At 33.0% G+C, this 27,883-nt stretch overlaps 2 protein-coding genes across 2 annotated transcripts in view; both read right to left on the reverse strand.

The window, feature by feature from the left end:
- LOC136042733 (uncharacterized) overlaps positions 1–27,883 on the reverse strand; it is a 140,827-nt gene that overhangs the window by 72,822 nt on the left and 40,122 nt on the right. The window lies entirely within an intron of this gene.
- On the reverse strand, positions 32–27,883 carry LOC136043999 (replication factor C subunit 1-like). The gene is made up of 6 exons (XM_065729088.1): positions 27,765–27,883; positions 24,665–25,377; positions 11,414–11,653; positions 7,536–7,792; positions 3,612–3,792; positions 32–228 (listed from the first exon to the last, which is right to left on the reverse strand). Exons 4-6 carry the CDS (start codon positions 7,638–7,640, stop codon positions 32–34), a joined length of 483 nt encoding a protein of 160 aa, XP_065585160.1. The 5' UTR covers positions 7,641–7,792; positions 11,414–11,653; positions 24,665–25,377; positions 27,765–27,883.

Consider the following 27,883-nt stretch of genomic DNA (forward strand, 5'->3'; position numbering starts at 1 on the left):
TTACTTTCAGCTAAAAAAATTAGTTTTTTTTTTATTTAATTGTTAAAAGTTCCGATACTTCTTCCTTTAAAAGTCTCTTTGATCTTGTATCAGAGGCGTTCATTTCAACCACATCAAAGCCTAGGTCTTTGGCTACTACGTGTGCTGTTGTAGTTTTTCCAATTCCCGGCGGGCCAGATATTAAGGCAGCGTTGTAAAATCCCCCGTCATCATCTTTTGGCCAAAGAGCTGAAAAGAAATATTTCCACTTTACTATCGAAGAATTAACTAGGTCCAGGGCAGCAGTTCGATTATAGATCAATACACAGAGGGAAGAGATAGGAGTTGTATCCTATTGCGTGAAACTATATCAAATTCTTCATCAAAGAACCCTTTTCCACGATTCTTCCCTTTTGAAGGACGATGACGGGCACATACAGAGGGATTATTTCCGTGATGGAGGAGGGAAGGGGATGAGAGAAAGCCAAAAAACCGCCAAACTAAAAATTTTAGAAGCGACAGTCAAATTCATAGATTTCATGTAGTTCTCATCCGTTGCTCTTCACGCTAAAAGTTTTACTTTTCTCCCAACTCTTTAAGAGCGACTCCTAAAACACTAGGGCCAATGAATTTGAATGAGGATTATTTTCAAAAAACTTTAAAACTTTAAAATAAGGAAAAAGGGGTGATAGAGGGGAAGCTCCCCTTATAAACGAAATAATTTCTGCTCTTTCATGTTTTACTGTCAGTTGAAAAAAAAAATTGTAAACCATAAAAATTATTCTGACCAACGATACAACACAGCACTTTTAGCTTATTCAAACGTTTTCTTATGCAACATAGTTCAAATATATCAGCTTATGGCGTCTATTGTTTTGGGTTCAAATAAAGTTCAAATAAGTTTGATAAGAATCGTCTTAGGGTCTGGGTTAATTTGGGCCGTATTAGAAAAGCAAATTATTCTCTAGACCTTAATAGTTGAAAAGGACATACAACTAAAAGGCTATTTAAAACACAAGCAAATAATTTATTTTCATAGATGTGTATTAATTTTTAGTCTTAAAAAAGTAATCGTAAACTTCTATTCTGTACTAGGCTTAGAATTAGCAAGGTAAATTCTACTGATTAACGAAAGCACATTCCATAAATTTAATCGTTTCCAAACACATATGGGTATAAATCATTTTAAGGTATCTAACCGTTTGGGTGGAGCTGGGTCCATTGAAAAAAATAATAATATTTCCTGGGTTGTAGAAGCTCCACAGAAAATATAACAAAAAAGATTATTAAAACTTCTACTTGCTTTTTTGGCATTGCGTCTAGTCTAAATTTTTCAAAATACTTCTATTTCTTCTCCTATACCCAACCTTTTATTTCTTCTACTATGCTTCTCTGACGAAAGGCTTTGATCCGTAGCTTTTTGTTTTCTGCATTCAGACCTTAGCTATCAAGTCTTAGAAATTTAGGGGACAATTTGTCATTTCTTAATGAAAATTAAATAAAAAAAAACACATTTTTTAAAACTGAAAGTAAGGAGCTACATTAAAACGAACAGAAATTAATTCGTATATGAAAGGACTGTTCCCTCCTCAGCGCCCCGCTCTTTACGCTAAAGTTTGACTCTTTCTCTCAACTCTACTTTTTAAAACAGAAAAAATAACTTTCCCCTTATTTTCTAAAATAAGGCAAATTTTCTCAGACTTGTAACTTTTGATGGATAAGTAAACTCGATGAAACTTATATATTTAAAATCAGCATTAAAATGTCATTCTTTTGATGCAACTATTGGTATAAAAATTCCATTTTTTAGAGTTTCGGTTACTATTTCGGCTCCTTACTACAGATCGTTACCACAGACTGTTTGATACAAAAAAAGGAATTAAAATACGCCCGAAAATATTTTTTTTCAAATCTAGGGGAGAGGAGCCAAAAAACCTGCTGGAGGGCGTAATAGTTTAAGTTAAACACTTTTCAAGAAATAAGAGAGCAATCCGCAGATTCAACCATTAAGCTCTTTAACTCTCTAATAGGAGGAGGCAGCTAAAGCCTTGAACTTCACAGATGAATTCAAAATCCATCTTTCTAATCAAAGGGCGACTAAAAACAGGAACAATGTTATACATACGGGAGGATCTATATATAAAGGAGGGTGTATATAAGATACTGCGTATAAAGAGCTAAACGTACAGTAAGATTTTTCAAAGTTGTTAGATTGTCATAAGTTGTCAAAATTGTCAGATGGTGTCGATTGTAGACGGTTCAAGCCTCCTGCATGTAAAGGAGTATGCGCTGTATTTTTAAAATCAAAGAAAATCAGCTTTCTGTTAATATGAAAAAAACTGAAACGCTGAAAGGATATATACATCAAAATAAGATAATTAGTATTTCCAAAAAGAAGTCCTTGTAGATAAGTCAACAAACTAATAATTTCATGGGTACTTGTCTATTACATAAAACACACCCGAGAAGTGAAGGTTGATGACAATAAAATATGGTGAAAATCCATCTTTCTAATCAAAAGGTGACTAAAAGCAGGAACAATATTATTTATATATGGGATGACGTACATAAAATACTGAGGGTGTATGTAAAATAATGTGTATAAAGAGCTAAACGTACAGAAATAATGTTCAAAATCAATACATCATAAGTTTGACTTGAAAAAGTTTTTCACCTTAAAGGGATACTTCTTGCCACCATTGATTCTGTTTGGTACAGAAACTAGTTAAAAAGGTCAAGGCAAGATAAAAAATAATAATTATAATAATAATACAATTAAAATAATATCTATACATAGTAAGAACAATAAAATAATAGAAGAATTAAAAATAATATTAAATCAATAAAATATTTTAATTTAATAAGAGATTTAAAAGATTGATAAGATTTAAATAAAAGATAAACAGTAATACAATTATGAAATAACGGATACAAGTTTTAAGCATAAAAAACTGAAAATAAAAATAAAACGCTAACACTTTTCAAAATACAAAATCGAGTTATTTATTTAAATTTCTCAGTGAAATCCCTTATAAAATATCTATTTACCCAAGCTATTTTAGTCTAACTTTTTCAAGGCCAACCTTTATTCTCTTCATCTTCTTTCCCTAATCATTTAGTAAACACGCTCCATCTGATCTAACGACTTTCTGATACGTATTACAATTACTAAGCCCCAGGGCCGTATCATGGGGGACGGTCAAATGGAGGAAAACTCCATTTGGCAGAGAAAATACCTCAATCCTTTTATACAATATTTTTTCTCCATCGCTTTATTGTGACAGTTCATTTAATTTATTGACAAATTAATCAATTCAATTTTTTTTTTTTTTGGGGGGGGGGTGGTATTTCAATAGGAAGTGCCAAGGCATTACAGAGAATTTAGTTTTTCGGGGGAGGGGGGGGGGGGTAGATCCAAGAGAAGGCTGGAAAAAAAACTACGAGTATATACAAAAATCGGCAAGATCCCTCCGTCAAAGCTAGCTAAACTTCTAAACTTTAATTAACTTCTTAAACTTTGAATCTGTTTCCTTAAAATGATATGGTTTTTTTTAATCGAATATATTATAAAATAATATTATTGCATAAAACAAAATATGTACAGTACATAAATATATAATTTTGTCACTCACCGGGGCGTGCTGGTTTGGCACCTGGAGCATGATATTTATGCCAATTCCGAAGCCATTTTATGAGCTTATTCAGACAGCTCTTGTCGCCTTGTTGGCCAACTACTTGCTTGATGGTTGTCGGACGATACTTGTCAACCCATTGAGACGATGAACTTTCAGACGATTTACTCATTTTTGAATCCTAAAAACAGAAATTGAACAAATTGCTGAGCATAAAACCTGTTTTGATTTACTCCCACGGGTTACTGGATATACGAGACCTGTATCATGATTACTGCGTCAGGAGCTAGCCTGAAGCGAAGCCTCTCGAAAATGGATTCGGATCAAACTAAAAACTGCACCAATGGAATCCCATAACCGAAAATCATATTTAGAAGAATTACAATCCCTTCTTTTTCTTCTGAACAAAAATAGCCCTTAGTCTAAAACATTATCCTTTGGACTTCAACAAAATTTATCGCTGCTTCATTTGTTTTCCATCTTCTTCACTCCAATCACAGTTACAGCAAACCAAACTGAAGCCGGTTTTAAGGTTAAGCTAGCTATACTAAACTACATTATAGCACCTATTCAATAAATGAATAATCTCCCGGAATAATGTCCTTTCTTCATTCCTTACAGTTTGATATTAAGCGACTCTGACTTGATTCACAAGTCAGAGTGAATCAAATGTGATTGATTTACATTTATCGCGATCTTGTCCCAACTCTTCAGCAAACCGGAACCAGCAACTCTCCCACTCTATGCGAAACTTACGAAGTTCACCAATGGTGTCGAGGTCATTTTACAGTTGCCCACGAATTCTTCAATTGACAACCAGGACGTCAGAGCCAATCTGGCAAAGAAGCATCTAGAAGTACTTGCTTGATGATGCTGTCATTGGGCCTTCTTAGTACATGGCCAACTCATATTAAGTGACTCACTCGTGTGTGGCTTTTTTTAATTTTGAGAAAGTGTTTCTTGTTCTGTCTACTGACTTTGCAATACTATCTCAATCACAGCTTAGATACCAATACAGCTATGAAAACTCCTATTTTGCCCATGAGAAGCTTTTGGCACAGAGCTCTGAGCTTGGCGCCTCCTCACGCTCCGACGCGTAGATCGTGCTACAACACCATAGGCGGGAACTCAATTTTGTTTTGTTGCATATACAGCTTAGATACCAATATTGGTATCTAAGCTGTGCTGCCAGTGTCCTGTCTCCAGCCGCTAGCATGGCTACCGCGCACTTTGTCCCAAAAATAAATCGAGTTTTCATAACTGTATTGGTATCTAAGCTTTGATCTCAGCTTAAGAGGAGGTATTGTAAAGGAGGCGATCCCCCATATTAAGCAACAAGGAAAATCGCTTTCGCATGATGTGTCATCAATGATGATGTGATGTGATGTGTGTGAATCAATGATATGTCTCCTTATTTTTGTGCTTCGTCGCCAGTCAAAGACAGAGCCATGTGATACGTGTTCCAAGAAAGGCAAAACGAATATGGGATATATTTTTATTGAATACATCTTGGTTTAGTAACAGACATAAATAATTCCATACATTTGGTGTTTATCTTCCATTAATGACTAAGTGGGCAAAATAAGTCAGAACCAATCAAACCCAAGTTACGTTTCGATACGTTTGATTCGTTTCGAATACATTTTGTGACAACACTGGCTAAACATGAGATTCGACAAAATAATGAAGCAAAATAATATTTCAAAAACAAAATGAGAGTACAAAAAAAGAGAAGATAATGAGGAACTTGTGAAGACAGTGAATAATAAGGTTGCACAACCTACTCGAATATTTCGGCTATATGTCAAACAATCGTCATCAGCAAAACACAATATAAAACAAATAAAAAGAAAACAAACTTACTCAAAAAATCGCATCTATAAAAGAATTTTTCTTTAAACCAAAATCACAAAATAAATTTCTTTAAAAGAGCCCAGGCTTCCTCACATTACATAGGTTCAGCCAAGATTGACAAGTCTCATCAGTCTTGAGTTATTCATTCAAGCAGCTACGCAAGCAATTCAAATCAGCTACACAAGATGAAGGGCGAGGAAGGGGGTCAAAAATACTAAATTTCAACAAATTCTTATTATTTTTACATTATTTGCTCGTTTTACCAGTTTTATCGAACTCTGACTTCCAAAGACGGGATAAACTCTCAAAATAAATTCGTGTGGACGTAGTTGATCCATAAGTATTACAACCATTACTATGCATACCCTACTGTATTCCTTTCTGAAAATCCTTGCAAAAATAGGATTACTTCAATTTGGTTGGTTTTGCCAAGTGTTTATTCTCTTTAACTCCAAAAATTCGTAGCTTTAGGCTCATTAGGTATTATAATGTCATTGAAACACAGTCAGTCATACAATAATAAATGCAAAAGTACAATGATACAATTTATAAGCACTGGTCCTCATAAAAGAGCAGTTTTGTTCTTTTTTTTTTGCCTACGTGCATTGCCTTTTTATGCGTAAACCTATGTTTTTTTCCTTTTTATGCCTTTTCTATGCCAATGCCTATGTGTTTCTCTTTTATGCACATATGAGGCTCTTCGGCTATTTCAGACCAAAACAAAGAAGAATTGGAAAAAAGGTAGCACACCCTTAAAAAACCGAATCATCCAAAACCAATAGTTACTTCTGTAAGTTTCAGAATATAGCTAAGATAAGTCTCAAAATGTAAAATACAAATATAAAATTATAAAAAAGCCATGAGTAAGATGAGCAACAGAAAACAGTTCACATCAGACTTTCTAATCGCACATTACCAAGAGTGAATTGACTTTCTGTATTCACCATCTTTTATTTGACATCGCAACTGCATCGCGTATGGCGTATCGCGTATTTGATCGCGTATGGCAGATACGCGATCAAATATAAGCACTGGTCTTCTTTGTAATCCATTGGGGTTGAAGGTCATCTATTTGAAGTGCTTTTTGACTCCCTTTGACAACGTTCATTATGTCCTGCCCTTTACGGTTTCCTTTCAAAATACCATCAAGTGCTGTCAGGACTAACCCAACGAAGGATCCTTCGGCCTACTTTTCCTTGTGTTCATAAACAGCCTTGTGGAAGAGACTTGCAACTTTGGTGATAACACGACAAATATCCATCGTTAAGGATGAAGGTCCGAGCAAATCCTATAGGCAGCTTTAGACTGATTTAAAAAAAACAAACTGAGGTTTGGCCGGATGCGTTGCTTGCTAGTTTAAATACATCAAAAACAAAAGAGCTCTTTTATTTTGGGAGAACGGAATCTTTTATTTTGAGAGCTCTTTTATTTTGGGAGAACGGTAACTTCTCTTTGCTAATGCACCAACTAACCAAATTACTCCTCCTTAACGTGTTCAAAATCGAGCAGTTCACGCAGCATCTTCTACCACCTCTGATGCCAAACCCCTGCAGCCGATCCATGATCGTATCAACGTGGTATCTCTGTAGGTGTTTTATGAATATATGCATTGCCACCATCAGAGGATTTTTCAAAGGTCGTTCCGGGATGAGCAAAGCCTTTGCGAATCGACCCCCTGGTGTGGTCTATCCTTGTGCAGGATAAACCCCACACGTTTCTCCGGAGGATCCATCACCACGTGAAATGCCAACCCAGCAGAGGTGGCCCAGAAAATTTCTCTCTCGAGGCACTCAAGAGAAGGTATAGCAATACCTCCAAAATAAAAAGTGAGGTAACTACCAGAACTAGCAGTCGGCCATCATTTGTGATGGAGCCATAAAGCCTTTGAAAAACTGTCCTTAATAGCAGTAAACAGACTCACAGAACATTTTTCAGCGTCAATTATGTTGTACCAATTAACGCTTTTTGAGCTATCGCAGCCAAAAGCTTTCTCATGAGTAGAAAAAGCTTTCTCAGCACAATCAATATTTTGAAGTCTGAAGAGAAAAAAAAAGGTAAAAAACAACTTACATCAACAGGTTTTATGTCTTCAGCTTTTTCAGCAGTCTTTTTCTTCTCCTCAGCTTTGGCTTTTTCTGATACAGGGCTAACTTTCGCTTTCTCAGTCTTCTTCATCTTATTTAAGATTGGAGATTCTTCTGCCGATTCTTCTTTTTTCTTCCTTTTCGGGGTTTTTACAGGCGGGGAGCATCGGAGGAGCCTGGGCGAGTCTTAATCATTTCCAATAAATCATCTTCATTTATAACTTTAATACCTTGATTTTTAGCCTGAAAAAAAGAATATCAACAAATATGTTTCTTATTAATGTCAACCCGTTTATTGCTAAGTGAACCTCGACGAACAATTCTGTTCACCGAGGTTCATGGAGCCGGGATACCCATTCATGAAAACTTAGGAGGAAAGAGGGGTAAGTTTTTTCTCTTTTTTAACAAAGTTACAAAAAATTCAAAATCCAGCGTTGAATTCTCCTAATTAACGCCCCTATCATGGAAACAACAGTTTTAGCGAGCGATAAAAAATATAGTAAAATACAGTAGTATTTTAAGAAGGGCAATGCGGTTTTAAGAAGGGCAAAGGCAAAAGCACCCTGCTTCCAAGAGCAGCTTCCTGCTTCCATGTCAACATATGACATGTGATATGTCAGGTCCCACATCACAAGAAAATAACATCGGATTTACATTCAGCAAGCTCATATATAACTCTTTACCGTTTCTGTTGAAAATCAAACACTATTTGTGAAATATGTACTTAGTATTTTAATTTTGGACAGTTATACATTTAACTAAATGATTTTTGATGATTAGCAATTGGTAATTCTGAATCTATCTCATAATAGTCCCACAGTGATTTTACATCAATAAGGTATGGAACATCACACCGTTCTTTACGAAATTGAGGGTGATGTGGTTGGAGGAGCAAAGGCCCAAACGGCCCATCTTGAGCCCTTAGATCAGATAGACTGAAGATTCTTGAGCCCTTAGATCAGATAGACTGAAAATTCTTGAATGGCATATTTCAACAAGGTGTAATACATCCTCCTTTATATTACACGTGTCTATGCATTCTCACCCGCACATGGGCTATTGACATATTTTGGGCCCCTAGCCTCTGGGCAGAGCTATTCCTAGGGGGGGGATCAGGTCAAAGGTCAGAAGCTCTGAGCACTGCAGCGGGGGGTACCCTGGCTGGAGGATTGTCCACTTTGATCAAATATTTCACTTTGATTCGGCTTTCATTTTCTTATATTTGAGTTGGGAGAGGGTACTGTAATTAATTTTGCCACGGGCATCACCAACCCTAGGAGCAGCTCTACATATGGGATTAAAAGAATAGAGCTACCACCAGAGACATATTTTTGGATCTTTTAAAAGTTCTACGGAAAATTTCAATTTTTAAACTTTGATCAGTAGCCATTTTTGGTTGCAAGAATGCCTAAGGTCATACGGGAAGTTTCCAATCATTTATTTCGAATTACTCAGCCCTCCCCAGGTCTCCCTAATCATCATTTCTTAAACGACAAGGCCTTGAAAACAAAGTATATGGAAGATATCCCTTTTTACTATGTTAACGTTGTTTAAAGCAGGTACTGAGAGTCCCAAAGTAAGAACACTTACAAAATTTCTCAGTTCCTTTTCAAAGAGAGGGGGAGGGGTTCTTGGACCTGCTTCTCTGAACTTCAAAAGGGCGAAGAAGAAAAATTTTGAAGTTAGAGTTAAGCATACCCCTGCTTATATTCTAAGTAATAAAAACAGGCTACATTCATCGATTCATGAATGTAGCTGAATGAATGTAGCAAGTGTGTATCCATCAATAAGCTGTAAATAGAATGTGGATAAGTCCTAATTTCTATGGCCGCGTTTTTTTGGCATCCCTCTTGAGCCAAACGAAAAGCAGTTTGTCTTTAAATGGGATAGAAAGAGGCCATAAGCAAAGATTTAATGGAAATTAGAACTTAACGGGAGGGAGTAAAGAAAATGTACACGCAGCTATGTTAGCTTTCAGCGGCTTAGTGCTGCATGAAGTTGTTAGTAGCAGCAGCAGAATTTAAGGGAAACTAGGAGAAAAGCCGTTTTCACAGGGAGGAAAAGTAGGACCATTGACATTTCTTTTGCTTTTACGATTTTACTTTACACTTAGCTTCAACTCAACACTACAGAATCCATAGATATTTTTGTATCCAACATTATCCTATACTTTGAGTCTCTTACAGCTATTCGTATTTTCCCTCCACTCATAGTATTTTCCACTCTTACAGTGGAAAATACTATGAGTGGAGTTATAGTCCACTCTTACAGTATTTTCGCTTTTTTGCTGCAATGCTCTGTACTCGCCATGGGACGCTTGACATCGGTGCTCCAATCGTGGGTTTATCCAACCCAAAATCTCAGTTTACCAACAACCATCTGGCTTTCTATGTACCCTCCCTCGTATTTTTTACTATTTTTTTTTTTTTATTTATTGCTTTGAGAAATGGAAATCAAGATATTGATAAAAAAGACTAAATTTTTATCCAAATAAACCAATCAATACGCTAAATCTTTAGTCCGTTCTCTAATTTTACAAGCATCAGAGCATTGTTTTTTCTGTATACCATTTATTCAGTAAACATTTATCTAACATATGCAAGCCTTAACCCCTCACTAATAACACAAATAAGCAGTGGTACAGTCAAAACTTCAGAGAAAAATTGTAGATGCCGCTGCTACAAGACAGGGCATGATTGTATCATTTTAGCTCCTTCCTGAGGTGTTACTTATTGAATTCTACATTTTTCAATGCAAATTTACTTTAAAAACTTTAATCTGGTGTATTTTTGCTTTGATATCAGTGCTATCTTGAACCAAACTAGCAGAGCTAAGTTACAACAACAGATCAGACTCTGTAGTTTACAGCACCTGCGTTGTATTTACCAAAAGACTATCTCTCTTGAATCTAGCAATGTATAGAACCTGACTCTTTGGAGGGAGTTACTCAAGGAAGGAATCCAAAATATTTCAATTAGATTAGTCCCCTATGTAGCGGATTTATTGCATGGTTCTTTACTCAAAATTCTTCTTGAGTTTAAGATTCTTAGAGCTGAAAAAACGATTTTGTAAAAAAAGAAAAAACCATATATATATATATTATATATATACCAACTTCTATATATTATTAAGTAAGTAAGACGGCAGTAGAACCTTAAGGTCCAGAACCGGCGGTGCTGATCTCCGTTTCACGGCCCTTCAGCCAGGAAGTGCAATGGAAGGTTGGGGGCCAACCATCCTGTGCATTCGCACACCCTTCCTGCTTTATATATTATTAACTTATCTTAATTAACTTCTATATTATTAACTTTATTAAATCTATATTAACTTCTATATATTATTAACTCCTATATATATTAACTATATATATATATATATATATATATATATATATATATATATATATATATATATATATATATATATATATATATATATATTGTATTTTCTTTTCATGTATTTGAAAAGAAAATTGAATGAAATTTGAACTTCATGTATGACAGCAGTACGTCGCGTCTTAGGATCCAAAAGACTTCAATCCGGAATATTTCTATTAAAATAGGTCCCCTTTGTAGTGGATTTATTACATGGTTCTTTGCAACACAATAAACCGGTTTCCCTGATAAAAAAAATGTCCAACATTAAATTTTAAGCCCTGTAGCGTTCTTTCATTTTTTTTTATCAGACTAAGACTAACATTTAATAAGTAAAGATTGTACATAAAAATGAGAGATATGAAGAATGAGACAAGAAAATAGAGGATAAGAAGAGTGAGAAATATGGAATGAGACATGAGAATGAAGAATTAAAATACGAAGAATAAGTAGAGAAGAATTAGAAATGTATAATAACTTTGATTCGGACCAGCAAAAATAGTTGAAAAACTTTTCAAAGGAGTTTTCAAAAGCTCGGGTCTTCCAGGTTCATGCACAGCTCCCTCAGTCCCATCGTTTAGTTGAATAGCATCGGAAGAGGTCAAAGCCAGAGTCGGGCTCAGCTGTTGATTCACCTATTCATCTTCAGAGCTTGTCAAGTGTTTCTGAGATCCTTCCCCAATCCATCGATTAAAGAGAATGGTCTTCTCTCTGGACTGAGTTGTAACTGCTGGAAGTTGAGACAGTATTGGAAAAATTAAGAAATTGAAAGTAAATTAAAATTCAGAATTGAGCCAGTATTGAAAATACTAAATGATACATTGCTAAAAACTCAATATGACAATAAATCAAAGATGCAAAAATTTATGGATGTGACCATTCGACAGATTTTCGATAAAAAAATCTCATTTATATATACTCTGGTATACTCTGGTTTTTCAGGAGAGGAAAGAAAGTTAGAAAAAAATAGAGGAATTATACATGTATATAATTATATATATATATATATATATATATATATATATATATATATATATATATATATATATATATATATATATATGTTTTTAACTACGTAAAACTTGCGAATATACAACATTCTTTGCTGTCCCATTGTCTTTGCATATAAATAGATTGTCAGGTTTACCGACTCTTGAACATGCAACATATAATGGTCCATGGGAAAACAATCTGTATTCAGATCTATACCTCATGATTCTAATGATTGCCCTTGAGCTTTGTTGATGGTGATTGCTAATCGACCATTCCCTGTCCCGGTGTCCCGGTCGTCATTTATATCCCCCTGTTTCCCCCGGTGTCCCCGTTGTAGTTGTGTCCCTGTGTCCCGGTCGTCATTTATATTCCCTGTGTCCCGGTCGTCATTTGTATCCCGGTGTCCCGGTCTGTATATACATTCGTTTTTTAGTTTTGTTTTTCTCCTTTATTTTTTTCCTTTTTTTTCTTTTTTAGTTTATTTAGATTTTTAGATTTTTTAGTTTTTTTATTAGTTTTTAGTTTTTTTTTCTTTTTAGTTTTTTTGTAGTTTTTACCTTCTTTTTAGTTTTGTTAGTTTTTTTTTTTACTTATGTCCTGGTCGTCACTTATACTCCCTGTGTCCCGGTGCTTTGTTGATTGCTAATCGAACATTCCTTTTGTCCTGGTCGCTTTCTCTTTGAGTGTCGTCATTTATTTTTTTCTTTTTTAGTTCTTTTAGTTTTTACCTTTTTTAGTTTTTTAGATGAAAATTTTTTTTAGTTTTTTCCTTTTTTTCTTTTTAGTTTTTTATTGGTTTTTACCTTTATTTTAGCTTATTTTTCAGTTTTTTCCTTTTTTTTATTTTTTTTTTATTTTTTATTTTTTTTTAGTTTTTTACCTTTTTTTAGTTTTTTTATTTTTTTTAGTTTTTTAGCTTTTTTACTTTTTTTATTTGTTTTTAGTTTTTTTTGTAGTTTTTGCCTTTTTTTAGTTTTTTCAGTTTTTTTTTTAGTTTTTTATTGGTTTTTACCTTTATTTTAGCTTATTTTTCAGTTTTTTCCTTTTTTTTAGTTTTTTTTAGTTTTTAGTTTTTTTAGTTTTTTACCTTTTTTTAGTTTTTTTAGTTTTTTAGCTTTTTTATTTTTTTATTAGTTTTTAGTTTTTTTTGTAGTTTTTGCCTTTTTTTAGTTTTTTTAGTTTTTTAGCTTTTTTATTAGTTTTTAGTTTTTTTTTGTAGTTTTTGCCTTTTTTTAGTTTTTTTCTTTTTAGTTTTTTTGTAGTTTTTACCTTCTTTTTAGTTTTATTAGTTTTTTTTTTTACTTAGCCTATGTCCTGGTCGTCATTTATACTCCCTGTGTCCCGGTGCTTTGTTGATTGCTAATCGAACATTCCTTTTGTCCTGGTCGCTTTCTCTTTGAGTGTCGTCATTTATTTTTTTCTTTTTTAGTTCTTTTAGTTTTTACCTTTTTTAGTTTTTTTTAGTTTTTTAGATGAAAATTTTTTTTAGTTTTTTCCTTTTTTTCTTTTTAGTTTTTTATTGGTTTTTACCTTTATTTTAGCTTATTTTTCAGTTTTTTCCTTTTTTTTAGTTTTTTTTATTTTTTATTTTTTTTAGTTTTTTACCTTTTTTTAGTTTTTTTAGTTTTTTTAGTTTTTTAGCTTTTTTACTTTTTTTATTAGTTTTTAGTTTTTTTTTGTAGTTTTTGCCTTTTTTTAGTTTTTTCAGTTTTTTTTTTTAGTTTTTTATTGGTTTTTACCTTTATTTTAGCTTATTTTTCAGTTTTTTCCTTTTTTTTAGTTTTTTTTAGTTTTTAGTTTTTTTAGTTTTTTACCTTTTTTTAGTTTTTTTAGTTTTTTAGCTTTTTTATTTTTTTTATTAGTTTTTAGTTTTTTTTTTTGTAGTTTTTGCCTTTTTTTAGTTTTTTCAGTTTTGACGTCACCTGATCCAGTTTTTTCAGGTGACGTCACCTGATCCACAGATCCACAGATCGACACACAGACAACTTATTTTTATATATATAGATATATATATATATATATATATATATATATATATATATATATATATATATATATATATATATATATATATATATTTATACATAAATATATATATATATATATATCTATATATATAAAAATAAGTTGTCTGTGGATGGATGGATGGATGGATGTGTGGATGGATGTGTCAGGTGACGTCACCTGAAAAAACTGGATTAGGTGACGTCAAAACTGAAAAAACTAAAAAAAGGCAAAAACTACAAAAAAAACTAAAAACTAATAAAAAAAATAAAAAAGCTAAAAAACTAAAAAAACTATAAAGGTAAAAACCAATAAAAAACTAAAAAAAAAACTGAAAAAACTAAAAAAAGGCAAAAACTACAAAAAAAACTAAAAACTAATAAAAAAAGTAAAAAAGCTAAAAAACTAAAAAAACTAAAAAAACTAAAAAAAGGTAAAAAACTAAAAAAAATAAAAAATAAAAAAAAACTAAAAAAAAGGAAAAAACTGAAAAATAAGCTAAAATAAAGGTAAAAACCAATAAAAAACTAAAAAAAAAGGAAAAAACTAATAAATGACGACACTCAAAGAGAAAGCGACCAGGACAAAAGGAATGTTCGATTAGCAATCAACAAAGCACCGGGACACAGGGAGTATAAATGACGACCAGGACATAAGTAAAAAAAAAAAACTATCTATATATATAAAAATAAGTTGTCTGTGGAGTAGATATATATATATATACTAGCTGTTGGGGTGGCGCTTCGCGCCACCCCAACACCTAGTTGGTGGGGGCGCTTCGCGCCCCCCCCAAGCCCCCCCGCGCGCGTAAGTCGTTACGCGCCATAATAGTTACGCGCCATTGTAGTTGTGTCCCTATGTCCCACCTGTGAATATAGATATATATATATATATATGGTTTTAACTACGTAAAACTTGCGAATATACAACATTCTTTGCTGTCCCATTGTCTTTGCATATAAATAGATTGTCAGGTTATCCCCCTGTTTCCCCCGGTGTCCCCGTTGTAGTTGTGTCCCTGTGTCCCGGTCGTCATTTATATTCCCTGTGTCCCGGGTCCCGGTCATCATTTGTATCCCGGTGTCCCGGTCTGTATATACATTCGTTTTTTAGTTTTGTTTTTCTCCTTTATTTTTTTCCTTTTTTTTTCTTTTTTAGCTTATTTAGATTTTTAGATTTTTTAGTTTTTTTTATTAGTTTTTAGTTTTTATTTCTTTTTAGTTTTTTTGTCCCGGTCGTCATTTATATCCCCCTGTTTCCCCCGGTGTCCCCGTTGTAGTTGTGTCCCTGTGTCCCGGTCGTTATTTATATTCCCTGTGTCCCGGTCGTCATTTGTATCCCGGTGTACCGGTCTGTATATACATTCGTTTTTTAGTTTTGTTTTTCTCCTTTATTTTTTTCCTTTTTTTTTCTTTTTTAGTTTATTTAGATTTTTAGATTTTTTAGTTTTTTTATTAGTTTTTAGTTTTTTTTTCTTTATTTTTTTTGTAGTTTTTACCTTCTTTTTAGTTTTGTTAATTTTTTTTTTTACTTGTGTCCTGGTCGTCATTTATACTCCCTGTGTCCCGGTGCTTTGTTGATTGCTAATCGAACATTCCTTTTGTCCTGGTCGCTTTCTCTTTGAGTGTCGTCATTTATTTTTTTCTTTTTTAGTTCTTTTAGTTTTTACCTTTTTTAGTTTTTTTTTAGTTTTTAGTTTTTTTAGTTTTTTACCTTTTTTTAGTTTTTTTAGTTTTTTAGCTTTTTTATTTTTTTTATTAGTTTTTAGTTTTTTTGTAGTTTTTGCCTTTTTTTTTAGTTTTTTGTCCTGGTCGCTTTCTCTTTGAGTGTCGTCATTTATTAGTTTTTTCCTTTTTTTTTTTAGTTTTTTATTGGTTTTTACCTTTATTTTAGCTTATTTTTCAGTTTTTTCCTTTTTTTTAGTTTTTTTTTATTTTTTATTTTTTTTAGTTTTTTACCTTTTTTTAGTTTTTTTAGTTTTTTTAGTTTTTTAGCTTTTTTACTTTTTTTATTAGTTTTTAGTTTTTTTTTGTAGTTTTTGCCTTTTTTTAGTTTTTTCAGTTTTTTTTTTAGTTTTTTATTGGTTTTTACCTTTATAGTTTTTTTAGTTTTTTAGCTTTTTTATTTTTTTTATTAGTTTTTAGTTTTTTTTTGTAGTTTTTGCCTTTTTTTAGTTTTTTCAGTTTTGACGTCACCTAATCCAGTTTTTTCAGGTGACGTCACCTGACACATCCATCCACACATCCATCCATCCATCCATCCACAGACAACTTATTTTTATATATATAAGATATATATCTATATATATAAAAATAAGTTGTCTGTCTGTGGATGGATGGATGGATGTGTCAGGTGACGTCACCTGAAAAAACTGGATTCGGTGACGTCAAAACTGAAAAAACTAAAAAAAGGCAAAAACTACAAAAAAAACTAAAAACTAATAAAAAAAATAAAAAAGCTAAAAAACTAAAAAAACTATAAAGGTAAAAACCAATAAAAAACTAAAAAAAAAACTGAAAAACTAAAAAAAGGCAAAAACTACAAAAAAAAACTAAAAACTAACAAAAAAAGTAAAAAAGCTAAAAAACTAAAAAAACTAAAAAAACCAAAAAAAGGTAAAAAACTAAAAAAAATAAAAAATAAAAAAAAAACTAAAAAAAAGGAAAAAACTGAAAAATAAGCTAAAATAAAGGTAAAAACCAATAAAAAACTAAAAAAAAAGGAAAAAACTAATAAATGACGACACTCAAAGAGAAAGCGACCAGGACAAAAGGAATGTTCGATTAGCAATCAACAAAGCACCGGGACACAGGGAGTATAAATGACGACCAGGACATAAGTAAAAAAAAAAAAACTATCTATATATATAAAAATAAGTTGTCTGTGGATCTGTGGATCGTGGATCAGGTGACGTCACCTGAAAAAACTGGATCAGGTGACGTCAAAACTGAAAAAACTAAAAAAAGGCAAAAACTACAAAAAAAACTAAAAACTAATAAAAAAATAAAAAAGCTAAAAAACTAAAAAAACTAAAAAAAGGCAAAAACTACAAAAAAAACTAAAAACTAATAAAAAAGCTAAAAAACTAAAAAAACTAAAAAAAAGGCAAAAACTACAAAAAAACTAAAAACTAATAAAAAAAATAAAAAAGCTAAAAAACTAAAAAAACTAAAAAAACTAAAAAAAGGTAAAAAACTAAAAAAACTAAAAACTAAAAAAAAACTAAAAAAGGTAAAAACTAAAAGAACTAAAAAAGAAAAAAATAAATGACGACACTCAAAGAGAAAGCGACCAGGACAAAAGGAATGTTCGATTAGCAATCAACAAAGCACCGGGACACAGGGAGTATAAATGACGACCAGGACACAAGTAAAAAAAAAATTAACAAAACTAAAAAGAAGGTAAAAACTACAAAAAAACTAAAAAGAAAAAAAAACTAAAAACTAATAAAAAAACTAAAAAATCTAAAAATCTAAATAAACTAAAAAAGAAAAAAAAAGGAAAAAAATAAAGGAGAAAAACAAAACTAAAAAACGAATGTATATACAGACCGGTACACCGGGATACAAATGACGACCGGGACACAGGGAATATAAATAACGACCGGGACACAGGGACACAACTACAACGGGGACACCGGGGGAAACAGGGGGATATAAATGACGACCGGGACAAAAAAACTAAAAAGAAATAAAAACTAAAAACTAATAAAAAAAACTAAAAAATCTAAAAATCTAAATAAGCTAAAAAAGAAAAAAAAAGGAAAAAAATAAAGGAGAAAAACAAAACTAAAAAACGAATGTATATACAGACCGGGACACCGGGATACAAATGATGACCGGGACCCGGGACACAGGGAATATAAATGACGACCGGGACACAGGGACACAACTACAACGGGGACACCGGGGGAAACAGGGGGATAACCTGACAATCTATTTATATGCAAAGACAATGGGACAGCAAAGAATGTTGTATATTCGCAAGTTTTACGTAGTTAAAACCATATATATATATATATATATCTATATTCACAGGTGGGACATAGGGACACAACTACAATGGCGCGTAACTATTATGGCGCGTAACGACTTACGCGCGCGGGGGGGCTTGGGGGGGGCGCGAAGCGCCCCCACCAACTAGGTGTTGGGGTGGCGCGAAGCGCCACCCCAACAGCTAGTATATATATATATATATATATATATATATACATAAATATAAATATATATATATATATATATATATATATATATATATCTATATATATAAAAATAAGTTGTCTGTCTGTCTGTCTGTGGATCAGGTGACGTCATGTTTCTGTGTTGACTGACGTCATGAAATTAGTTGTCGTCATTTTTGCTTTGACGGTGACGTCATTAACGGTATTTAAGACATTTGTTCACGGAAAAATGTTTAATTGTAAAATGACTGAAGAACCTACAATGGGGACGCCGGGGGCACAGGCGGGATATATAAATGACGACCGGGACACAGGGATTGTTCGAATAAAAATTACAGACCGGGACACCGGGACACAAATGACGACCGGGACACCGGGACACAGGGAATATAAATGACGACCGGGACACTCAAAGAGAAATTACAAACTGGGACACCGGGACACAAATGACGACCGGGACACAGGGAATATAAATGACGACCGGGACACAAGGACACATCATTAGAATAATGAGGTATAGATCTGAATACGGATTGTTTTTCCCATGGACAATTATATGTTGCATGTTCAAGAGTCAGTAAACCTGACAATCTATTTATATGCCCAGACAATGGGACAGCGAAGAATGTTGTATATTCGCATGTTTTACGTAGTTAAAAACATATATTTATATCTATCTCTATTCACAGGTGGGACACAGGGACACAACTACAATGGCGCGTAACTAATATGGCGCGTAACGACTTACGCGCGCGGGGGGGCTTGGGGGGGCGCGAAGCGCCCCGGTAGCTTGAGATGAGCAGTCAAAAGTTTATTTCATTAGATGGCGACTGTTGCAAGAACAACAGTTAAGCCTTGTCTAATGATGACACTGATTTTAGATTTTTTCTGAGAGTAATTATAAGAGATATTTCTTATATTGCCGGACCGGTTCGCGAGGGTAAGTCGCGATAATTTTTCTTTTGTTATATAAAAAGCTCAATTACCACACTGTTTCTTCTATTATTTTAAAAATGAATTTCACAACCAAACGATTTTGATTCTTACCTTTCCAATGATGTATTCACATGTCCAAAATTATAACTTTTAGAATTTAGACCATAAGTCTGAAATACCGTGTTTTCACCCAGCATTTGACCAGCAGTGTTTTTTGCAATTTATGCATATTGCCAAATAATTATCCTCTACAAATAGGGACACATTTTTTTTTAGAAAAAACTGGATCCGATGATAACATTTAAACTTGTAATTTTGAACAGGTTATACATAGAGGGAGAGGTCAATAATTTTCAATTTCAGATCCTTATTTGATGAGCAGCTAACTTTAAATTCCATTTTCTGAGCCCCATTTTTTTAGCTATTACATACCACGTAAAATACACACAGAATATGTTTACTTGACTAATAAAACCCCGAAAAAATAAAAATTATTTTGGGGTTTCCCATAATCTTATAGCGTACGCAAAGGAACAAGCCGTTGGGAGGAATACTAGAGCAAGAGCTATCACTTATATATAGAATAGCACATCTATTATAAATAACAATAATATATATTCAAAACTCATTAGTTTCAAGGTTTGAAGTATCGAAACACAATATGGAGTATCCCTTGTGATTGATAGCATTGTGTTGTTTACTTGTCGTTTACATTCCATTTTGGACATTTTGCTAGACAACTTAAATCTTTTGTGCAAAATAACCTCTTCTGTGGGGGTTGTATTACTCTTATATGTAAAGTGCTGTTATTAACAACGTCCCTAGTCTGTTTTAATTTTGTCTGACATCTACAGTTCATTATTAATATCGTTGTGGCTGGTCATTTGTTATTCTATGGATATTGTTGTGGCATTAATAAACAAACGATATGGTACGAAATAAAAAAAAACTCGATCTTGAATAAAATGGCTATCTCAAAACTTTGATCAGGCTACTTTGGGAAAAAGGGGGCGTAGGACGGGGGCTAGTGCCAGCCAAGAAAGGAGATGCGGCCTCTCATAATATTCTTGGACCATTAGTTCCAAGTCCATTGACCCTATCTTCATAGAGTAAGTTGAATTAGCTTTAAGTGATTTAAGTTAAATCCTTGTCTCATACATTGCTTTTTATTTTAAGAAAAGAAAAAGTTTCCTAAAAATGATTACAATAAAAAAATGGCGACCAATCCCCTCTTTTAAGCACAGTACAATGTGTTGTATGACAAATTCTAACAGAAAGACATTACTAACCCATTGACAAATAGCAAAAAAAAAAAAAAAAAACATGATTACGACGGAAACAAGCCTTAGTACTTGGCAATAATTCCAAAGATTTTAACCGTTGGGAACATTTCCAAAAAGGTAAATTGCTTCGTCACTTTGTTCCATTCAAAACAACACTATCTGTGACAACAGCAGCACATCAAAACAACAGCATATCAACAAAGGTATGATTGAAATCAACTTGTTGCTATGCACCACAATAAAAAATTTTATTCCTTAACTTATTATGAACAAATGACTCCAGGCATTAAACAATGAAAATTGCATATTCTCAGACAATAAAGCAGAGTAAAAAAAAGAGAAGTACTTATTTGAATTCATGCTTCAAGTACTCGTTGTATAATCTAACCTGATTGTTTTCGGAGTTGAGAATGATGTACATTAAGCCAATTAGAATATTTTATCATTTATCTGATTATTAATACTTTTTAATAATGGTGTTTCAAAAGAAAAAGTGTTCATCGAACTTCCAAAAACTAAACTATATTTTAGAGGACATATTGGCAAATGTTATTCCCCCTTTTTTTATTATTATCACAGTCTAAAAGTTTTTTATAAGAATCTAATGTAAACAGCTAATTTTATCAATTAACCTAAGAACAAGATTTAATTGTACCGCTAATCAATCTTATGGTCACTACAGGCTTTATATGGGTATCTCAATAAAATGGGTATCTCAAAATTTTGATCCGTTGACTTTGGGAAAATGATTAGCGTGGGAGGGGGCCTAGGTGCCCTCCAATTTTTTGGTCACTTAAATAGGGCACTAGAACTTTTCATTTCTGTTAGAATGAAACCTCTCGCAAGATTCAAGTACCACTGGGTCGATCCAATCAACCCTGGGGAAAAAACAAAAAAACAAACAAATAAACACGCATCCGTGATCTGCCTTCTGGCAAAAAATACAAAATTCCACATTTTTGTAGAAAGGAGCTTGAAACTTCTACAATAAAGGTTCTCTGATACGCTGAATCTGATGGTGTGATTTTCGTTAAGATTTTATGACTTTTAGGGGGTGTTTCCCCCTATTTTCCAAAATATGGCAAATTTTCTCAGTGTCGTAATTTTTCATGGGTAAGACTTGCTGAAACTTATATATTTAAAATCAGCATTAAAATGCGATTCTTTTGATGTAGCTATTGGTATCGAAATTCCATTTTTTAGAGTTTCGGTTACTATTGAGCCGGGTCGCTCCTTACTACAGTTCGTTACCACAAACTGTTTGAAATGTTTTTCCAAACTTCAGAAGCCCCTTCTAATTAAGTAACTCATAATAGCTTCGGGCTTATCGGAGTAGTTTTCTAAAGAAAATTTTTTAAGCTACTGTGTTAAAACATTGAATAAAAACATGAATTTTTCCGAGGTTGAGGTGGGGGGTTCACACAAACAAAAAAAAAACAACTAATAACGACACAAATGTGCTTATATCTATTTTTGTTATGTTTCTACGAGTCAGAAGCCATTTCGGGGGAGGGGAGGGGTTCAAACCCCAGAACCTAACCTGGATTTCGAAACCTAACCCAATTTCAAGAATGTAACTCGAATTAATAATTACAAATATTGATATGCTGATACATTTTATTCTAGAAAAAAAAGAGATAAAAATAAGCACCCAAAAAAGGTAAATAAGTTCTATTCACAAAAAGAATGTTCCACTGATATATATTTGAGCCTAATTGCCAGTTTTAAGTGCATTGATTTTTGGTTTCAGCCATATATTTCAATGGCTGAATGTATTTCTAATGATTTGAATCATACTATTGCTATGCGTTGCTTCAAACGTGAAATGCATACTAGGTTTTTCACGACTGTAAGATTTTGGAAAACAAGATTTCAATTACAACCATAACTAAAATAGCGCTGTTACTGGGCCTTTTATGCAAGGCTGTTACATCCAAGAAACAGGTGGATTGGGCTGTTACAACCGTTAAACGGAATGTTTCCGAAGATCATACGTCAGCAATTCTCTTTGCATTGATTGGTGCAAATATCTGAGAGCTATGTCGTTCATTAATATAAGGAAAGGAATCCGTTAAAACTTTCCAGTTGTGAAACTTACTTACATCAAGCAACAACATAATAGATATTGACATGGATCAAAGTTTTGAATTAGAAATATCTTTTTATTGTGACTGTGCGATTTGTAAAGGCCATTACCACGACTTTAGCAATTCTTATGAGAGTAATGCAATAAATTTAGAAACAGTGAAAAATGGAATAGACGAGGATAATTTGGAAGAAATGAGGCGAAGAATCTTGGATGAAATGGAGAGAAATTTACTCAGGGCAGGCTCATCAATTTCTGCAGTGGAAGAGAGTGACCAATATCACAAGAAACAATACAAACAAAGGACACCCTCTCCATTCCAAGGAAGGTATCGCAAACAAAGGTTGGATATGGCAGAAAAGGAAGAGGAAGATCGAAAGAAGAGACACAGAAAAGATGGATCTCTCAACAGGGATAGCTCACGGTCTTCAAGAAATAGGAGAGAAGAAAACTATGAGAGAAGAAGGAAATATGAGGCTCCAAAATCTTTCTGGAGGAGACCATAGGTTTTATAACAATTTTCTGTTTTAGATGCTGATATGCTTTTACAGGATTCCAGTTTGGAAAATTCTCGTTTTCTAGATATCAAAATTACTTTTTCCTTAGGCTAGTTTTAAATTTTTTGTAAGTTAGTTTTATATTATGCTTGTTTTTCTTGAAGATGATCTTTTTGCCTCGAATTTGGATAAATATATATAGAGAGAAAAAGAACATCTTCCCCATTCTTTTTTGGCACAGAAAATGGTAATTTTAGCAAAACCGGGCGACAATGAGTGAAGGTGGCCCCTTCATGAAACCCCTGTCGGCTGAGCAGATAATACTCGCTTCAAAGTAAGCGAGGGGGACTTGGGAGCTTGCTAAAACTACCATAATATAAGTGAATCTGCCCCTTCCACAACCTTCAGTCTTTATGTTAAAAACTTAATCTTCTTTAGAAATACGTCCATTAAAAATTAAACGGCCCTTCTGTTCCATCAATCACCTAAAAGCATTGTGACAAAAAGTAAAACAAAAAAGGAAGATTGAGCTAGGGAGCAATCCCCCTCATATATAGAATAATTTCTGCTTGTTTTAATTTTTAATACTGCTCCTTACTTTTAAGACAAAACTCATCAGAAAACAACGAGGGAAATAAGACACAGGAAACCTCAAAGATCTTGGGATATTGGGGATTGGGTGTTGAGACTGTCCAAACGCCTGGTTTCAAAGATGATGCTGGCTGTACTGATGACAAGGAATAAAAAGATAAACTTGCAGTAAGAAAAAAAGTGCTGACACCTACACAAAATCTTTGTTAATCCATCTTTAGTGAACAATGTAGGCTTAAAAAATACTGAAAATTATGAAAATTTTAGGATGAAAATTTTAAAAATTATGAAAAATATAAAAATTATTGAAATCAAAAAATATATTGCAATTGAGGTATCGGGTTGAATTGAACCTGCCTCCTCTTGTATTCTAATTTATTATTTTCAATGCAATTAGTTTATACTTGGATTCGTCAAACGAAAAAAAAAATGAATTTACAAAAAAATTAGAAAGGTTATTAAAAGGACAAAAAGGAGGTAAATGGTTCATCTCCCCTTAGGTTTTATGCTAGCCCCCCCCCCCCTCCACCCAAATATATAAAAATATGTACAGAAATTAAAAAGGTTAACAAAAAACAAAGAGGAGGTTATCCAAAACTGATGATTTATCCTGCGCCCCCTATCGGAAGAGGGGGAAAAAACATTTCGGCTGATTCCAGAGAAATCCTAATATGATAAAACAATGGTATACACATACTTCTTATCAATGAGAATTGAGACACTGTATTTAGAATTGGAACTGAAACAATTAATTAAGTCATTGAAATAACTAATAATCTTTAATTATCACTATTTTCAACATTAAATCCAGTTATAACATGTCAACTTATGAATCTGTCTTTTTCTTAGCAAATTTTTAAGTATTACAGGTTAACCAAGACAAACCTAATTACCTTGACCTTGTTTGTCTACTATTAGACCTATAGTTTACTATACTGTGTAAGTGTTAAGCAGTGATTAAGCACTGTATACTTACTGTTTTTGGTGGAGTTAAATAAATAAAGTAATAGGAAAGATAATAAAATATTATCGAAAGTAATATGAATAATATTCATAGTATTATATATATATATATATGAATAAATAATATTATAATAAATTAAAATAAAAAGTTTAATAAAAGATAAGTAAAAGTAGTTTAAAAACTACTCATAAAACCCAAAAAAATTACCTCAGGCGATAGTTTGCTGAACTTCATTGATGGCTTCATCATTCCAATATTCTTAGAGCCTTTTGGCAGTTTAATCCAATTATCAGTTTTTACACTCTTTACACTAGATTTTTCATTCTCTACAATTTTCACAACTCTATCACCATCAACAATTACTGTGCCGAACTTCTATATAATGTTTTCTTCAACCAAAACTGGACTTTATCCTTTGTCCTTTTGAAGTTTGTTTTTTGGTCTTTTTCTTGAGGCCCTTTATCAGGGATTTTTTTTGTCATTTAAAATATGGATTTGCTCACTAGCACTGTACACAACAGGATTTTGAACTTCTTTAGGACTACATTCAACTGAAGGAGGCTAAGGGAGCGCCTGTTCAAAATGAGGTTCATTCACTTTTGTCAAAGTTTGTGACCAAGGTAAATGACCGTCCGTTTTATTGACATTTACCTTCTAACATTTGGTAGTTTGCATTTTCACATTGTTTGGTATAACCTGCACTGGTGAGCCAACACTACTTGGAATCACAACTGGAAGATATTTGTGTGAAATCTACTCGTGTGTTTGTGCTGGGAGCGTTGAGTCTGAGACGGATGAATGGTAGTTTGTGACATTGGACTTTGGTGTGAAGTCCCTTCACTCAAAGTAACAGAGGCATGAGATAGTGGCGAAGACCCTGGAGACTGCATTGGGGCATAAGAGCTCACTAGTTGCATTATCTGAAAGGTCAAGTTAAACAGTTCAAAACAAAAATAAAGAAAAAAAGAAACCAAAAATTTCAAAAAAACAAAACAAAACAATTAGTTTCATTCGACGTTGCACTTTGATCTAGAATGATCTTCCTGAAGAAGCTATCCCTAAAAGTTTTTTCTGTTTGCTCTTTCAAAAGAAGGTTCATTAGTCTACTAACACCTTGATAAAGGACTAGTGACAAATACCTAACAATACCTTGGACCACAAACTAAAAAATATTAATAATAACAATAAAAAATTATATACTATACATACTAAAATCAAAATGCACAGGAGATATTTTACACTATTAAAAGATAAACTGTGCAAAATATTTTTGCTGATATATGAGCTGGATATAGCGTATTTCAGACTAAAATCAGCCGTAATTTATTCAACAATAAAAACTAAAGTTAAAAGCTTTAAAACAAAAAACAATTTCTCAATACTTATTTTAAACACGTTTTATGGCTAACTTTTTAAGATTAAGAGTTTGAGTAAATAAAACAGAAACAAACAATTTATAAGTTCTTAATTAAGAAGCCAAAAAAGGACAGATATTATGACTATTAATAGAAGTATTACAAAATACTTTTTACTGAAAGTTGCTGAAAAGGTATAAAATTTTTTATGCAAAAATCAGCCGCAAGCAATTTTCAGATTAAATTTCTCTAAACGTGTTGCTTAGTGAATGCAGTTCACGCCTATAAGTCTTGATGACTCATCCTCTTTGTCTCGTCTCTGGAAGGGATTATGTTGGCAAGAGGGGAGTTGGGGTTTCAATTTCCTAAATTTTGTGGGGGGGGGGGGTCAATGACAATATCAAAAAAGGAACTTTCAATGAAAATATCCTCAAGACCAAAGGAGGGATAAAATCTGGGGCAGGCTTTTCTATGCAATTTTGTGGTGCCTCAGGATATTGATGAAGCTTCTGTAAAGCAATCTTTCTTCTTAAAGCCTCTTTTAACAAATTTAAAATGTTTGCCAAGAAAATTCTGTCTTTTCTGTGAAAAACCAGTTTGTCATTTTCTATACTCTTTAAACAGAGGAAGAAAATACTGGATTTAAGCAGCATTAGATTAGTATGAGACCTTTAATATAAAACAAAATATGTTACTGATGGTTTTGACACAACTCGGCAAATTTTCTAAAATGGACAGAAAATAACATGCTACAAATCATCCACATCCTTCTCTAACTTCATTATATTTTTTGTAGATATTGCCATATATTGATAGATCTGCATGTCTAAAGGGGGTGATTTCGAACAAGCCCCTGTAGTCTAATAAAACACAAACAGCCAAAGATGTCATAACTGAATAAAGCAAATCAACATTTTCAACAATTCACAAAAATTAAAAAAAAAGGAATCCAGCATTGAAGGAAAAACTACAGCAGAGTAAATAAACGATTAATAGTCCAATTTCAAGTTATTTTAGAACACAGGATACAGTATGCCATGGTTTCTTAAATCAAATTCTTTGAAAGTTTGCTAAATTGAAATGTTACTAATTATTGAGCTTTCCAAGGCTCAATAACTTGTAGCAGCAAAAAAAAAGAATATTTGCAAAGATGTTATACACACCCCTAGGATGGTAGATCTTTCTCCACTGTTCAATGAGAAGGTCATCTCCCACCCCTCAAATTTTTTAATCCCCTCCCAGATTTAATACATTTTGTCCTCTCAACCCCAAATTAAACTGGTTGAATTAGTGCCATTGGTTGTCATACAAGGATAGTTGATCATAAAAGAATGGTTGTTCATACAGAGATGGTTGTTCATACAAGTGTAGTTGTTCCTAGATTTAATATATTTTATCCCCTCAACCCAACATTTAAATTGGTTTAATTATGGCGCCACTGGCTATCATACAAGGATAGTTGGTCATACAAGGAGAATTGTTCTACAAATGACCCTCTTTGTCGCAGCGTCAGCCACATTTTCTAAAGCACCTAATAAAATTTTTATTTAGACAACCTGAAGTTAAAAAATTATCTTAGAACACTTGTATTAAAAAAAAAACCTAGTCAGTATAATATTGATATTGTCATATTTGAATAATAAATGACCCTTCCTACAACTTCCACTCAATGAATAGATAAAAAAAAAATACATCCAATGTTAACAAAATCCGCAGTATAATAAACGAATCAAATTTTAAATTAATTTAGAAGCTGGATAATAATATGCTACAGTTTGTTGTTTACCTCTTTAGCACGTTCGCCAAATTAAAATGTAACTAAGCATCGACGTTTCCAAGTCTCATAGTCACAAAAAAAAAAGGATAAGGGCACTTATAGACGATGACGCACTTTGACAATTATCTTCTATATGGTACAAATACATTTAACAGATTTAGAACTTAGATCTTACTGGGTAGAGGGAGGGTGACTGATGACCAATTATCAAAGGAGTGGGTGTCGAGACATTAGGAAGCTGATTTGTAATGTGAGGTGGAAGAGCATCAGATAAGGCATCAGATAAGAGCTAAG

Source organism: Artemia franciscana, chromosome 2 (assembly GCF_032884065.1).
Source record: "Artemia franciscana chromosome 2, ASM3288406v1, whole genome shotgun sequence".
In the NCBI taxonomy this organism is placed as follows: domain Eukaryota; kingdom Metazoa; phylum Arthropoda; class Branchiopoda; order Anostraca; family Artemiidae; genus Artemia; species Artemia franciscana.